This window comes from Dermacentor andersoni, chromosome 1 (assembly GCF_023375885.2).
Source record: "Dermacentor andersoni chromosome 1, qqDerAnde1_hic_scaffold, whole genome shotgun sequence".
Taxonomy (NCBI): Eukaryota; Metazoa; Arthropoda; class Arachnida; order Ixodida; family Ixodidae; genus Dermacentor; species Dermacentor andersoni.
The window spans coordinates 27,274,960-27,290,597 of record NC_092814.1 but is presented as its reverse complement, the minus strand read 5'-3'; the positions used below and the strand labels follow the sequence as shown (position 1 = coordinate 27,290,597).

The window sequence follows — 15,638 nt, the reverse complement described above, 5'->3', positions numbered from 1 at the left end:
AAAAGTGTCAATGAGAAAACTGTAGAGCAACATGAAACACTCGCGCTGCAGCTTTCTGTTACTCAATACATGCTACATAAAAGTGTTTTTCTAAGCGTGAAAGAAGCCCGCAAAGACACGCAAAGTGCCTCGAGCGGCCAGTCGCGCAGCAATTTCGCTTGCATTTGTGGGCTCCTTTCACGCTCGGAAAAACACTTATGTAGCACATATCGAGCAACAGAAAGCTGCAGCGGAGTTTTTCATGTCTCTCTACAATTTTCTCATTGACACGTTTTCATCTAATTATAATATCTGAGAAGTAATTCATTAAGACTAATCTAATTTGGCAGAATGCAAAAAATAATTTGGGTATCTCCAAGCGACGGCAAACAACATTACCTAGTTTTGTCGAGCTACATGGCAGTCGCATATTTTTAAACTCTGGCTAAAGTTAGCTGGGACACCCTGTACATTGTACACAGTCTCAGGTACGATAAAGCCTTTAAAATCTGCGAGTGTAGTTATTGAGGGCATTGTTAAATGCACTTACTTATATGGGAGCATTAAGAGGAAGCTTTAGCTTGGGCCCAACTTCGACGTTGCCTATTCAAATACATGTAAAATGCAAAATGTTTTTCTGAGATAACCGCTGGACCGATTTTGATGAAATTTGTTGCATTTGAGAGAGAAAGTTAAATTTTAGTGACTGTTGGAAGCGGAATTTCGATTTAGGGCTTGAATTTTGTTTCAAGAATTTTCAAAAATTCAGAAGTTTGACAAAAATAGAAGCACGAAGTTTAAAAATTCATAGCTGTGCATCAAGAACAGATCACGGTTCTGTGAATGGCATCCATTAGATCATTGAAAGCGGACAAATTCGATATGTCATTTTACATCTTACGTGAATTTCTTAGATTGTTTACAAGAGTTCTGCAAAAGCTGCATTTCCATGTTATTAAATTTTTTTTAGATTCATGTGTAACATATCAATTTTGTCCACTTTGTATGTACTATTAGATGCATTTCACAGAATTGTATTTTGATTTTTCATTGATGAGTTACAGAGTTGTAAACTTGATAGTTTTGTTTAAAATTTTTTGATTTCCAATGTTTAATGAGAAATTGACGACCTAAATCAAAAATTCGGAACCAACAGTCACTAGATTTTAAGTTTTTCTTTTAAATGCAACAAACCTCGTCAAATTTGGTGCAGTGGTTGCCGAGAATAACGAATTCTCCTTTTACATGTATTTAGATAGGAGCACCCGAGCTAAAGCTTCCTCTTAAATTATTGCTATAAATCATACAAGGGCTTCAAGAGGCAATATCTCGGTGTCTCTTTTTTTACCTGTATTTACACCGCTAATGAAAAGTGATTTGGGGACGTATCCTGGGACGATCACTTTCGGCGATACTAGGGAGGTTTAGATTAGGACGCAAGCCGCTTGCGTCCCCTAATCTAAAACTCTCTACTATCGCCTCGCCCATCAGACGCACGCTTGTTGGCTGGTTGGACACTACGTCACGTGAAGGCGGTAGAATCGTCGAGAGTGATCGTTCGAGCATCGCCTGCCCTTTTTTTTTTCTTTTTTTTTTCTTTTTTTTTTTAATGCCAGCTTGATGCGGCCGATCCAACTATTCACCACCCTTTCCTATCGTCCTTGCCTACTCTCCTCCGTCGGCCAGCGTTTGCGCCTGCTGTACGGTCGTGGACGAGAGTACCATCTGAGTGGCGCCTCACGACGGAAGTCGGAAAAAGATTGACAGACGCGCGATAACCTGACAGACGCAGGGACGGAGCGTCTACCACTTCACCGGAACGGCAGCGGCGCGCGCTCTGACGCACGCGTGATGCAAGCAGTCGTACCATCTGGGTAGTGTCGCAGTCACTGAACTAAGGCGAACAAAGGCTCCCATTAGGGAGCAAGCGCTTGCACCGGCATTGAAAAAAAAATAGAGGCGGCGATGGTTCGAGAATGCGTCCCCTGATGTAATCACTAAATTCTGCAATGAAAACGGTACACAAAAAGGAACTGCTTCAAATGAGCAAAAGAACAGTAAGAGAACATTAGCACGTGCAGTAAAAGCTGGGAAGAAATACTTCATGAGTTAATCACGTGCCGTACGCTGGCCCTACGCATACAAACTTTAAGGGGTGGGGGTTAGGATGTCCCCCCCCCCCCTGGATGCGGGCTCGCATACACGCGACCTGGGAAGATGAAGATATGCGGACGCATGCACGAGCGCCCCGTGACAACGCCCTCATCTAGCTGCGGCGATCGTATAAATTGTTTCAATCAAAGGAGCACGTGGTACAGGCGTGCTCATTGCGCGCCGGGACGGTCAAATTTGGCGCCTAACGAGGAGGGCTCGGACGGGTGGGTCGCGTGTATCGCTATGTTGCAATTTGAATAAACAAATAAAGCAAAACAGAAAGCAAACGAAGAAAACGCGAGAACGCGCCTAAACTTTGTTTGGCGCAGATGGGACGAAAGGTTTCCCGCATTCCTGCATTAATCTAATCTAAAACTGCTAAAGAGGGAATGCTTACCGTGAACAGCCGCAACGGTCACAACAAGATAACTACTGCAGCGCAGACAAGGCAACACACAGACGCACGGTACTCGACGTGCCACTTAAAGGGCTGTGGCGCTGCGGGCGCTACGAGTAATCGAAGAGTTTTTTTCCACAGACCACGCCTCGCGCAGAACACGTGCTTTTTGTTGTTGCGTTGACCCTAGCACCGGTGCGATTTTCAGAATTCACAATTTGGGATGTTTTAGCCTAGAGTGTACTTGACAATGGTTGAGTGGACCGAACGGCGCTCTCCCGCTGAGGCGCCGCGTGTGAAAAAATTGTGCGAGGGCGCTGCGAAAGAACTAGGTTTAACTGGGTTGGTGCTGAGAGGCGCTTCGCAGCATATTCCATATGGCATATTCAACGTAATTTCGCTGCGGGCGCAGACCGATTGCGCGCGTACACTCTTATAATAGTGCTTTTTTTTCACTGCAAATTTATATTGACACCTTTTTGCTACGTATACATATTTGAGGCATGGGTTATACAACAAGGCGTCGTTATCAAGTGCGTCGTCTGCTAGCGAGCGCGCGTTCGTTGCGCGGACGCTGGCGGACGTGCAGTTTTCCTAGCACAAAGTCTGTCCAGTAAAATTTTTAATGGTTTTACTTGCTTTGGTACGCCCGCGACTCTTGTCGGCCGTTACCAATTGTAGCTTTAGCCAGGTGAACTACTATATTTCACATTTTTCTTCTAAATGTAACACGTAATATTTGCCACAGAAGCCGTCTATCTGAAAAAAAAATTAAAAAAATATGGGCTTTTAGTGCCAAAACCACAACCTGATTATGAGGCACGCCGTAATTCCGACCACCTGGAGTTCTTTAACGTGCACCTAAATCTAAGTGCATGGGTGTTAATTCGCATTTCGCCCCCATCGAAATGCGGCCGCCGTGGCCGGGATTCGATCCCGTGACCTCGTGCTTAGCAGCCCAACAGCCGCCTATCTGCAACATCAAGCTACATAGGAAAATTTTATTGCTATCGTGTCATCTTACGCGCGCTTATTGCTGACGGAATATTGATCAGGGACAATGATCAAAGAAAGCAATAACATATAGTGAAATAAACCAGGTTTATTAACTGCGTGGCGTGAATAGATGCAGGTGACTAAGATGACCAACGCAATTCTAGGTAAATCTAAGGGTACATAGACATATAGATCCACGAGATATACAGGGTGTATCAGCGAACACTTTCAACATTTTTTAAAAGTTGCCTGCGGCAGATAGCTCAATTCTGGTTTATGAGCCGGTCTACTCGAAGCGGCGGACACTACTTGTACAAAAAATTGAAATGCGAAATCGACTAAATAACAAGAATTCACTAATTAACTTTTTAGCTAATTATGACCCATATTGCAATTTACCAATTCTAGCAGTGGACTTTGCAAGGCGGATCCACTTGGAGCGAATTCTCCGGACGACACCAGTTTCGAGATATAAATTCCCGAACATTGCGGAGAAATGCATTGGCGTTCCAGTTCATTTCTTAAGAAAACGTCGTTTCATGCACTGAAGCACACAATAACTAGAACGCCAATGCATTTCTCCGCAATGTTCGGGAATTTATATCTCGAAACTGGTGTCGTCCTGAGAATTCGCTCCAAGTGGATCCGCCTTGCAAAGTCCACTGCTAGAATTGGTAAATTGCAATATGGGTCATAATTAGCTAAAAAGTTAATTAGTGAATTCTTGTTATTTAGTCCATTTTTCATTTCAATTTTTTTGCAAGTAATGCCCGCCGCTTCTGGTAAACCAGCTCATAAACTAGAATTGAGCTATATCTACCACAGCTGGGCAACCTTTAAAATTTTTTGAAAGTGTTCGCGGAAACACCCTAGGTAGGTAAAAGAAAAATTATCAAATATTTTAAATCCACTGATTGAAAAAGGGAAAACTGCTGACCGCAATAAGCGTGTTTCTTTTAAAAGCTGCACCAGGCCGAACCAATCTACTTTCCGAGAAAAGGAATCAATGCAATTATTGGACAATTATATGAACAACAGTGTTACGGAAAAGATATTCGGAGTGAATCGAGTAGACCTAGAAGTCTTTAGCAATGTCATCTCCGCGGTTTGTCTGGCGATGCACTGTGAAGCCACGTTACCGACAAAGCTCGACGTCGCTCGCGCAACGCGCCAGCAGGCGAAATGAAGTAGACACATATCGTCTCGAATGGTATTTGCTATTCAGATCGTATTCGACTTCAGAATTCACTGTTAAATATTATCGAATAGCCGTTTCCGTTCGAACGTAAGGAATAGCACTTTTGATGCCTCGAAGATAAGGGGCCGACGGAAGGGAGGACTCTAATTCCGAATGATTGTGCTGCTGGCTGTTGCGCAGGGGCGCACCAGTTCCTGAGAGAACTAACGCGTGCGCGTGTGCTAATCGGTTCTGCTGAACACGTTTCTGTAACTGCCATTGAATATAAACGCCCCGTTTTGGGGCAGCATGTAAATCTGCTAGCTTGACTGAGGCAAGGAAAACTTTTTTTTTTTTTTTTACAATCTCACCATGTCTGCAACCCATTAAAGCAGGGTGCTCAATATGGTACCACACGCAATTATCTTCGTCAACGAACACAGCAGATCTACAATGAAGCATGCCGTTTCTTTAATTGCTTCATTATTGTCCTTATGATAGTGCGCCGGATAACTGAAAACATCCGTTTATAATACAGAAGCTACTTAGTTGAGCGGACGGCATTACATCTAGGTATGAAATATACGATAAGCGTGACATGGTTTTTCTCAGAAATCATACTCGAGAGTAATTTCCTTTCGTTTGGGAAATTAGGAAGTGTAACCTGAAAGTAATGTTGTTTGGCCTTTTTCGCTTTCTGCTTGAGGTTGAACTAGCCTGTGCTAGTCTCGCTGTTTTAAGTATGGACATCTGTATTTAATATTCTGTCTAAGCCGTTTAACTCGACGTTTTGCTTGAATGACGTCACGGGTAATCCAAGGATATTTTGTTGCAGGGCGCTTTGATAAATGGAAACAAAATGAATATGCAGCGACAAACAATATTTTTGAAAGTAAGCCAAAGAAAATTGATATCTGTATCTGCATTTGACGAAACTGCGGCAAATGAGTGAAATTCATGTTCGAGATAGGTGAGTATGCTTGCACCATCAGCTATGTTAAACTTACCTACGGTTAGGGTGGCTAGAAGGGCCACCCTACTAGCCACCCTACTACGGTTGTTAAAACGGCTTGAGACGTAATGGTAATTCCAAGGGGTAGTGCACAAATGGGAATGTCATGATACCTTCGGTGATTTCAGTCTGTGCCTCGTCCAACGGAAAGTTATCACTAAGGGATATAAGATCAAGTATGTTTTGTGATATATCCTGGATGCGTGCTGGGCATGGCACTGTTTGACGAATGTTAAAGTTCAACATCAAATCGACGATTCGATAAGTTGCGAGGGATGAGAGGTGCATGTTAGTCCAATCCATTTCAGGCAGTTTAAAATCACCCACAAGGATCACTCGAGAATTACGGCTGCGAATGTGACGCTGCATATACTCTTGAACATTAGTTATGCACTCGTGTCCTGTAGAAGGGCTCCGATACACACAACCTAAGAAAATATGAACACCATTGGTTATAGTTTACAAAATATGGCCTCAGCCCCTTCTATATCTGGAAGGACGACGAAAGGCTTACACACCTGGAAAAAAGTCGAAGGACGCAGCTACCTTCTTTTTTAGAGCGCAGCTCTTTGGCGTCCGTTCCTGGGTTTCGCGTCGTCGTCGGCGTTGTCGTCGGCCTCGTAACCAGCTCCGCCCCCCTTTCATCCCCCCAGCGCTAGCAGCGACCGACTGATACCGCTGGATGCCGCTGACGCCGCTAGAGAGTCAAGATAACGTGACTGCATAGAACACCGTCGCCGCCATGCAGAAAGAGGAGGAAAGGGTCCCTCCCCCCCTGTTCTTGTGTGGCGGATAGGGTGCTCTTCAGTTGCCGACGCGCCGGTTATTTCACGTAGGCCCCGGCACGTCGACGAATACGTGACCACCTTCCCACGGCTAGACCTGCTTCTTAGCGCTGCGGAAGCGAGGGTATCATATTGTTTGTGTCGGCATCGGCGGCGTTGTCCCTGAAACCAACTCCGCAGCTGGGGTTGACTCACTATCGGCGTCAGCGGCATCAGTCAGTCGCTGCTATCTCTTCCCTCCTCCCTTTATCGTGTTGTCCGCTTGCTGCGCGCGCGCTTCTGCCCCCATCGTTTGCCGCTGGGTGTACACGCCGCCCCCCTCCCCCCTCTTCCTGCGAGTCTCCGGTTGTCAAAGCGCCGGCTCGAACTTAATTCCTTTCTTCGCTCCTCCTCCAATGCAACCCCTGTGCGGTGGCAATCACAGAGCCAGATCGGTGGCGGCGGATCTGTATATGTGCACCGCCCGAGCCGAAATTGCCGCTGCCGTTCGCCCTGTGCGGTGGCAATCAGAGAGCCAGATCGGTGGCGGCTTGACATAAAGACAAACAGCAATTTCCTAACACTTATGCGGGAGAACATCCCGTTCCTCTCGCTCGTAACGCGTCCCACGGCTGTGACAACCTCGCGAGGCACTTGTATAGATCTCGTCTTTGAGAATCAAGCATTGGTGTACCAAGTCGAACGTATATCAGTCTATTTCTCCGACCACAAAGCTTCCTTCATGACTGTCAAGAACTGTTAGTGGAGTCTTTGTTAAAGGAATACGTGTGAAAAATAAAAAAAAAAATTCTGTGATAGCGCATACATGTGTTGCTCGATTTCTTTGCCTCAATCTATCGAAAAGGTGAAACAGCTTATTTGCTGCGCTAAAATTTCGCATTAGGAAGTAACGTAATCGCCGGTAATTTTTTTTTTTTAATTTAACAAATTCTGGCGTTTTACGTCTGGTGATAGCTTATGAGGCACCCTGTTCACTTCTCACCACCTGAGGTTCTTTAACGTGCACCTAAACAGAATTAAACGAGTGTTTTTCCATTTCGTTCCCACCGAATTCGGCTACCTGGTTTGGACCCGCGAGCTCGAGTTTAGCAGCGCAACGCCATATCAGAGAAGCTGTTAAGGGCTACTTTCCCCACTTTCGCGTCCGCGTGTAGCAAAAATGCCCAAGATAGTGCAATATGCCAGGCCGACCCGCGGCGGAGGTGACGCAGACGTCAAGCACTCCCCATACGTGGGCTGATCCCGAAGATAGTGAAATATACCGGGCCGACCCGCGGCGGAGGTGCAGTTCGCCGTTAAGGGGCCCACATTCACAACTTCACTGCTCATCCTTCTTCACAGAGTGGAAGGGCACTGAGTTTTGTTGTTGTTGTAAGCATGGACTATGTATATAATCGCTATCTAAAACTGTTTTCGGCGCCCGGGTGCCGACCGCAATAAAGAACCCGTGCCAACTACTTCGCGTTCTGTTACGCGAGGAAGACGCAAACATGAATGGTATGTTGCACTGCAGTTTTTTTTTTTTTTTTTTCTATCAGAATACTTCCCGTAAATCTCAGTACAGGGTGCCGGATGGGGCCGACATGTTTTATATGTTTGAAGCGGCAAGCAGAGACGTTTACATGTTTTCTCCGTCTGCGTTTCGAAAAACCTACTGCTGAAAAAATATGCGCAAAGATACACACGAGGGATACATAGCGCTTGAAGAACAAGAAAAATATTTGTTCTCCAAAGGGAACCGCACAATAACATAGTAGAACGAACGCCGATACTGCGGCCGCAATGCACGCGCAGTCACCGAGCGGCATAAGAAATAAAAATAAAATGAAATAAAGAAGAGAAAGGACGGCGTACTCCCTGTCGGTCCCTGCGTGGGAGACGCCCACTGCGCGCTGACGTGCGTCCTGCAGGACTTCTATTAAAGTTTTTCCAATCCAATCCAAAGGACGGCATCTACTCCTAAGGCATAAATACATGTCACATCGAATCATAAGTACCATTTAAGCGGTCTGTTCATAAACAGCAGCGCGCGAAGCAGTACGAACGACCCTGCCGAGCAGAATCGTCAGCAGTTTCCAACGGCCGCCGTTCCTGCGACCCGGTCGCAGGAGTGGAAAGGGGGGGTAAGCGTTATAGTGCCCTGGTCGTTCGAACGCTTAGGGCCCGAAAGCGTTAGGTTCACCCAAATAGACGCTGAATAATGGTTTGGCTTGGCTCCGTATATTATTTTTAAATAGGTGGCGCTAAAGCGATGAACGCGACGATCGAGCCCTGAATCGGTGCTTCCGTTCTGTCCGTGCGGTCTTCGCCTGTGTCCGTGGCTGTGGAGAATTAAGTGATTGTAGCTGTTTGATGTCGTTAAATGTGAGAGCTTGTGGCGAAGTGATTGAGTATGGCCGTAGTAGTTCTGCCCATGTAGTGTTTTGCGGACTTCACCTGTGCCTGTGACTGATCGTGTTGCCCAATAGCTTTGTGGAAAGCGACGTGGTTTGTGTGGATGTCATCGCAGCGTTTGCCAGCTCCTGGGTGGCCCGTGTGCCAGTTATTGATGGCGTTGCCCAGTAGCTTTGTGGAAGTTGGTGTACCTTGTGTGGAATTCGTTGCCGCTTATGACTGCCTTAAGTATAGGTGGTCACGCTGCCTTTTGAAGCGCGTCGAGCGCGAGAAACTTCACCGATTTTTTTTGTAAACAACGTGGACGTCTCGAAATGTTAGCTAGAAATCAACCAGCAGCAAGCCAAGTCTTTATTTTGTGTTTTTTCGAGCTTATGCTCATGCGAGCAGCAGAAGGACAAAAGGTCCGTTACATAATGTCAGTTCCATAAAATCAGCTTTGCCGCAAAACAGTCATGTTATGCCGTGAAGCACATGTAATGTATTGCGGTAAAGTATATGAAAAAGTAGGCAGGGACCACTGCGTTACTGGGGCGATTTTCTTGTATCATGGTCATGGCCGTGCGCGAACAAGGAAAAATCACGGTCGAAGCGCATGGCACAAACCTTGCCAACGCTTCAATTGGAAAAAGAAAGAAAACGAATTGGAGTGGGTGATGCTTGGAGTGGGTGATGCCAAAAACAAAGCCTTGACTTCTGTATTATCAAAGCAGTTCCGAGAATAGTCAACCATATTCCAAGCTCCTGCATTATTTATGATTGATTAAAGTATATTCATATATTGTGCACCAGCCTTAGCGCCAATTCTGATGTACTTTAATGATGTAAGTTTAATAACACGTGGCAAATATATAATTTGTGCTGTATGGTGTTGTGCTGTTTATAAGCTGCTGCTTTCATGTGGTAATGTGTAGATTGGCTGGAAGAGTTGATGCATCCTCCTTATAGAACTCATTGAAAGGTGAACCACCTGTCAAGCCATCATTGTTCTTGCTGTTGTACACCAGATTTCACAAACATGGGGATAGTTATGATACAGAAAGAGTAGTTGAGGCTTAATATATCCAGATGCATGCACAGGAGTGCGGGAGTCGACCATCTATCTCTCTAACTCAGGTTGAATGTGCCTACATGAGTAACATGTAACACTTGTTAAGTGCCTGGTTTCTTTTATTGTTAGCTTAGTTTGTGTTTTTTCTCCCATTTGTAGGTTTTAGTGTGTGTTGCTGTGTATGTATATAATTGCTTCCAGAGTGGCTTTCTTGTTGCTAATAAATTTACAGAAGGCAGCGTTCTTCATATTGTGCATCAGACAGCAAGTGAGCATGTTTCAAAGGATGTTGGATTTTGTTGCCATAAGCAACAAAAAGGCATAAGCATATAGACTGCTTGCTGGAGGTACTCTTTATAGCATTAAGGATATTATCATGCTGATAACTCTGTGCACAATAATTAGAAAGATCACATCATGTCTGACATGTCTTGCCACCGTGAAATCTTGTCAGATGCATAACACGGGACATACACCACAGATCTTGGCCAGCCATTCTCATTTGCGATCTCGACCTCCTACCACTGAGCAGACTGGTCCAAGAGACCAAACATGCAACTTTTATCTGATTAAATGTAGTGTATGTTGCACAAAATTAGATGTCAGGTGGTGTTGTTGACACAGATACATATCTGTGAGCCTCATAAACTAATGTCAAAAGATAGAGAATAATACCCATGAAATGCCCTCTTGGTAGGATGGCAGTACCATTCTCTTGCAGAGATAAATAACAACCATGCAGTAGTATCATGATATCAAGCTGAACAATAATTTACTCCAACAATAGTTTCCTTCGTGGAACATTGCACTGATAGTCTTGAAATACAATACCCATTGCTAACAGAAGGCCTTCCAAATTATGCATGACAGGAGGGCATATTTTAGGAAGCAAGAATGAAAACGGAGCCGGTTAACTATGAAACTTTTTTTTTTTTTTTTTTCAGTTTCAGTTTCAGTTTATTTCTTTAATAATAAGGATACATACATGCTTACATAAGTATACAGAAGGAGGTCCCAGAGCATGTGGCTGAAAGGGGACCTCCTGTTAGAAAATATATACATTAAAGGAAATACAAGGCATAAAACAGCAATACAATAGTCACTATGAGGAAGATTATTCAAAGTATATGTACAAACTGTAAAGTAATATAAGGTCAATAGCTAGTCGTACAATTAAAACAGTAGTTTAAGACATTCCCAACAGAACAAACCAAAATACTTATAAAGGCTATAAATGAGAGAAAAAAAAACTAAAGAAAAAAGAGAAAAGAACGGCAAGGAAATGAGGAGTGAAGTGAAACTTGTGAATGCAACTCTGCAGAAGTTAGAAAAATGAACCAAATGGAATAGTTTAAAAGTAAGTGGTTTAGAGACAAAAGGCCATTTTATTCCATGCCAGAAAAGCAAGCAGAGGTTGAAATGCTTTCCACATACATACCTTCAAGGTGCATGTACAGGGTCTGTCCTGAGAGTAATGTCAGTAAGGCGATTAAAAATCATTTATTGATTTTGTTGTTACAAAAAGTTTAAAAATCTTCAAAATACTCTCCTTTTGCGTCAATACATCGGCTCCAGCGAGACTTCCAGCTCTCGAATGCGTTGTGGTAGTCCTCCTCCGGAATGGCATTTAATGCTGTGGTGCTAGCTGCTTTAATCACATCCGCTGTCCCAAAATGATTGCCTTTCAGGGGTGTTTTGAGGCATGGAAACAGAAAAAAGTCGGGGGGGAGCCAAGCCCGGGCTGTACGGGGGCTGGGGGATCGTTTGCCCCACTGCATTAACCAGGTAGTCGGTGACGATGAAGGCACTGTGGGCCAGCACATTATCGTGGTGCAACTTCCAGTTGTGTGCAATGTCCGGCCGGATATGTTGAACCCTGCGTTTCAGTCTTTCGAGGACATCCACATAAAATTTGGAGTTCACAGTGGTTCCAGGTTCTTCAAACTCATGATGAACCACTCCGTGGATGTCAAAAAAAAAAAAAAAAATGAGCATGATCTTGATCTTTGATTTGCTCATCCTGGCTTTCTTCTGGGGAGGGGACGAGTGTGTGTGCCACTCAGATGATTGCCTTTTGGTCTCCAGGTCATATTCAAATACCCAAGTCTCGTCTTCTGTAATGACGTTGTCCAAAAATTTTCGCTCACATTTGCACATGTTGAGATTTTCTTGGCATGTTTCAACGCGGTGTGACTTTTCGTTGTCAGTGAGCACTTTTGGAACCATTTTCGTGCACGCCTTCCGCATGCCGATATCGTTTGTAACAATTTCATGAACTTGAGTTTTCGAAAGGTTTAACATGTCGGCCATTAAACAAACACTTAATCGCTGGTCTGAGTTCAACAGTTCCCTCGCTCGTGTCACATTGTCAGTCGTAGTGGTCTGGATGGCCATCCAGCGCAGTCCTTGTCGTCGCCCTCTTCTCGGCCTTCCAAAAGGCCTTGTGCCACCGAAACACTTGCCGATCTGACCATGCATGTTCTTTATAAGCAGTCTTGAGCATAGTAACAGTTTCCGCAGCGGTATTGCCAAGTTTCACACAAAACTTGATCGCAAATTTTTGTTCTAATGAGCGCTGCATTTTCACTTGCACAAGAATAAAAAACAGCTCTCATGGACGGGCCCGTCCGACACTCTCTGATGTTCGGAGCACACTGACTGACGGACCGCTGCTTAGCTGGATTCCGTCACTACTAGTTTCAACCAGTTAGACCGCTCTGACATACAGTCACATCACAATAAATTTACTGACATTACTTTCAGGACAGACCCTGTATGTGGTGATAGACAAGCTTTTTAGATATAAATGTTGGGAACCCGGATGGAGGTGAGGGACATGTGCAGTAAAAACAAGATGTATAAGGTCAAAAATTAATTCTTTTAGTCAGAAATTGGTCAATGGTGTCTGGCTTCGCTTGTTCCCTGGCCCTGGATGGTGAATACAAAGTTATATATATATAATTTTGTACAATCAAGCATAGAATCATTGCCTTCTACCTGAGCTAACGTATGGGGCAGAAACTTGGAGGTTCCTTGGAGACAAAAAAGGGCATTGTGTTGTCATGTTGGAAAGCACTTTTCCGGAGGAGGGTGTGTCAGCCACTGACAAAATTTAATGAAATCTATACCAATATAGCTGACATAAAATGTTGAGCTGTCACGAAGTTGAATCAGTTTGGTTTGACAACAGTCTCAAATGATGTTAAGGTGGAAAAAGATCTTCTTTTATGTGCCTTCTTCAGTGCAAAACACACAAGCTTAGGGAATCCATTTCAGAACCATTGTGTTGGAATGTAAATCATGGCTTCATGTTTCAGAATTTCTGCAGACACACCTTGACAGGCTGGGAATCAACAACGAATTCCTTGTTGCCAGCTCTCAGACTGTTGTACACTTCCTGCAGGAGCATAATCTGGGAAAATGGGCAGGCTTTAGTATAGATGCAGAAGATTTATACAATTCTTTGCCGCAGGTGCGTCTCTTGCAGTTTGTTAAGGACTGCATACACAAGCAAATAGGTTAGCTGGAATTTGCTGAAAGGTGTAAAATTCTTGTTGCAAACTTTCTGGAGCTTCTTGATTTGTATTTAAGGTCAATTTGGTGGGAAAGTAAAATATGTGTCCAGAATGCTGGCATCTGCATAGGTTCCGGTGTTGCACCAGTGCTCAGTAATATTTTAAGTTATGTTGACCAGAAAATAATCAAAACCTGAGTGGGCTTGCTCTTAAAATTTTCAGATACGCGGATCATTATTTGTTTTTCATGAGCAAATGATAACTTTCGCAGAGCTGTCATCGAAGTACTTAAGCTATTTAAAGAACAATAGCAAAGTTTCAACTTCACTTTAGAAGTTCCAGAAAAAAAATGTGCTGCAACTTCTTATGTCAGGCTTACTTTTATGTGGGATCACGTATGCTGGGGATATCAGTCGAGAACTTCTAAGCTCCTTCTTGATTATAGGTCTAGCCATTCAAAACTTATTAAGTACAGTATTGCCACTCACGCAATTAGAGATGCCCTAACCAAGAGCTATCCTCACCTTATCCTTGAAAGTGTAAGGAATCTGGAGACAAGGCTTAATCAGGCAGGTTATTCAGTTTCAGTGGTTTTTTTATCTTGAAGCACGTTAATTAAGAAACTTAAGGTGCAACCAGGGTGGAAGAAGCTTAAGGAGCAAGAGCGGAAAAAAGTTGCCATTATCCCCTCTATTAATTATCGCACAGGCAGAAAAAGGTGGCTTCTAAGTTCCTGGAGAGGATTGGGTTTTCATTTAAAGATAAGCTGAAGGGAATATGTGAAGCAATAAACAAGCACATTCTTCACAACGGGTGTCTGAGCAGGGAGGACTGCAAAGTGAAATATAGCATACAGTTTGTCTCTTGCACACGAAATGTTGTTTATTCGATTCCTTTTTCTTGAAGCCTACAAAATATATATCAGTCAGACTGGAAGGTGCTTAAACATTCGACTAAGGAAGTACCATAGTTTTTTAAGGGTTTTTGCACATCCACACCTTTCTGTGCATTATTGCAGCATTGGGCGTCATCCAGTTTTTGAAAGCACTATTCTGCTGTTCACACACTGTGGAAAGCTCTCACATGAATTAATGGAGGCTTATCACATTAGAAAGAAAGGCTCACTATGTGTTAGCCAGCCATCCATCTCGCTGTAAGATAGCGAGGTTGCCGTGTTAGATCTTAAGTAAAGCCACTGAGTTGCATTGTGCCTTAGTAATTGTTTTTTTACATTGATTAATCAGCCGTGACATGTGTGTTGCCGTCAAAACATGTGCATTCGGTGATGTGAAGGTTGTTTTGGTATGTATCTGCATATGCTAGGGGGCCGGGTGTTGGTCACGTGATGTGTGTTATATATTGGTTGTTTTCTTTCAATAAACTTCATTTGATAGTGCTGTATCCTGTCCCATTCTATTACTTTTGTCGGCATCTGTCATGCAGTAGCTGCCATGAAGCTTCAACAACTTGCCCAATTTTCTATCGTATTTTCTATCGTATGGAGCATTAGAGTTACGGAATGGGTGCCATGGTATATATATATATATATATATATATATATATATATATATATATGTGTGTGTGTGTGTGTGTGTGTGTGTGTGTGTAAAGGTAAAATGGTGGTAAGGTGGGGTGGTAAAAGTAAAATGAAGAGATTTTCACATCATGACTAGTCCTTTTAACACATTTACCTACAAAATTAAACACTCTGTTCTAATTAAGCACCTTGTACATAGGTATTCATATTACTAATAATCTTTCAATGCAAATGCATATCAACTTTTTGAGTAATGCTAATAACTGAACACATGGCTTTTTGTGCTGCAAGTTTTCTTGCGACTCCTGCTTCCCTTAAACTTATACTGAATAATATGCTTGTAAGATCAAAACTGGAGTATGCTTCATAAATCGGGGTATACCTACAAAAAACACAACTCTCATATTTAGTTGAAGCCATACAAAACCAACCTGTACATTTTATTGTAGCTGCTTATTCCCACACCGCAAGCATATCAACAATTAAAGGTTGCCTTGATTGGCTAGGCAACAAGAAAACTTACCTGTTTATTTCACAAATTCTCAATTGAAACATGTTTTTATTACCTCCTTGTAGCTCATTGATATATATGTGTGTGCGTGTGTGTGCGTGTGTGTGTTCTGAGGCTGCCTTTTACAGGA

The 15,638-nt window shown here is 43.4% G+C and overlaps 1 protein-coding gene across 3 annotated transcripts in view; it reads right to left on the bottom strand.

Moving 5' to 3' along the window:
- Oat (Ornithine aminotransferase precursor) overlaps nt 1-6,381 on the bottom strand; it is a 71,392-nt gene extending 65,011 nt beyond the window's left edge. The window contains exon 1 of one of the 3 annotated variants that reach the window (XM_055061261.2): nt 6,262-6,381. In XM_055061261.2, the coding sequence (XP_054917236.1) occupies nt 6,262-6,360 (99 nt within the window). In that variant the 5' untranslated portion in view covers nt 6,361-6,381. Of the gene's footprint in view, nt 1-2,530; nt 2,732-6,233 lie in introns of those variants that run through there. The other 2 variants (XM_055061262.1, XM_050193003.3) reach the window with 2 other exon arrangements.
- Between the last annotated feature and the right edge of the window lie 9,257 nt (nt 6,382-15,638).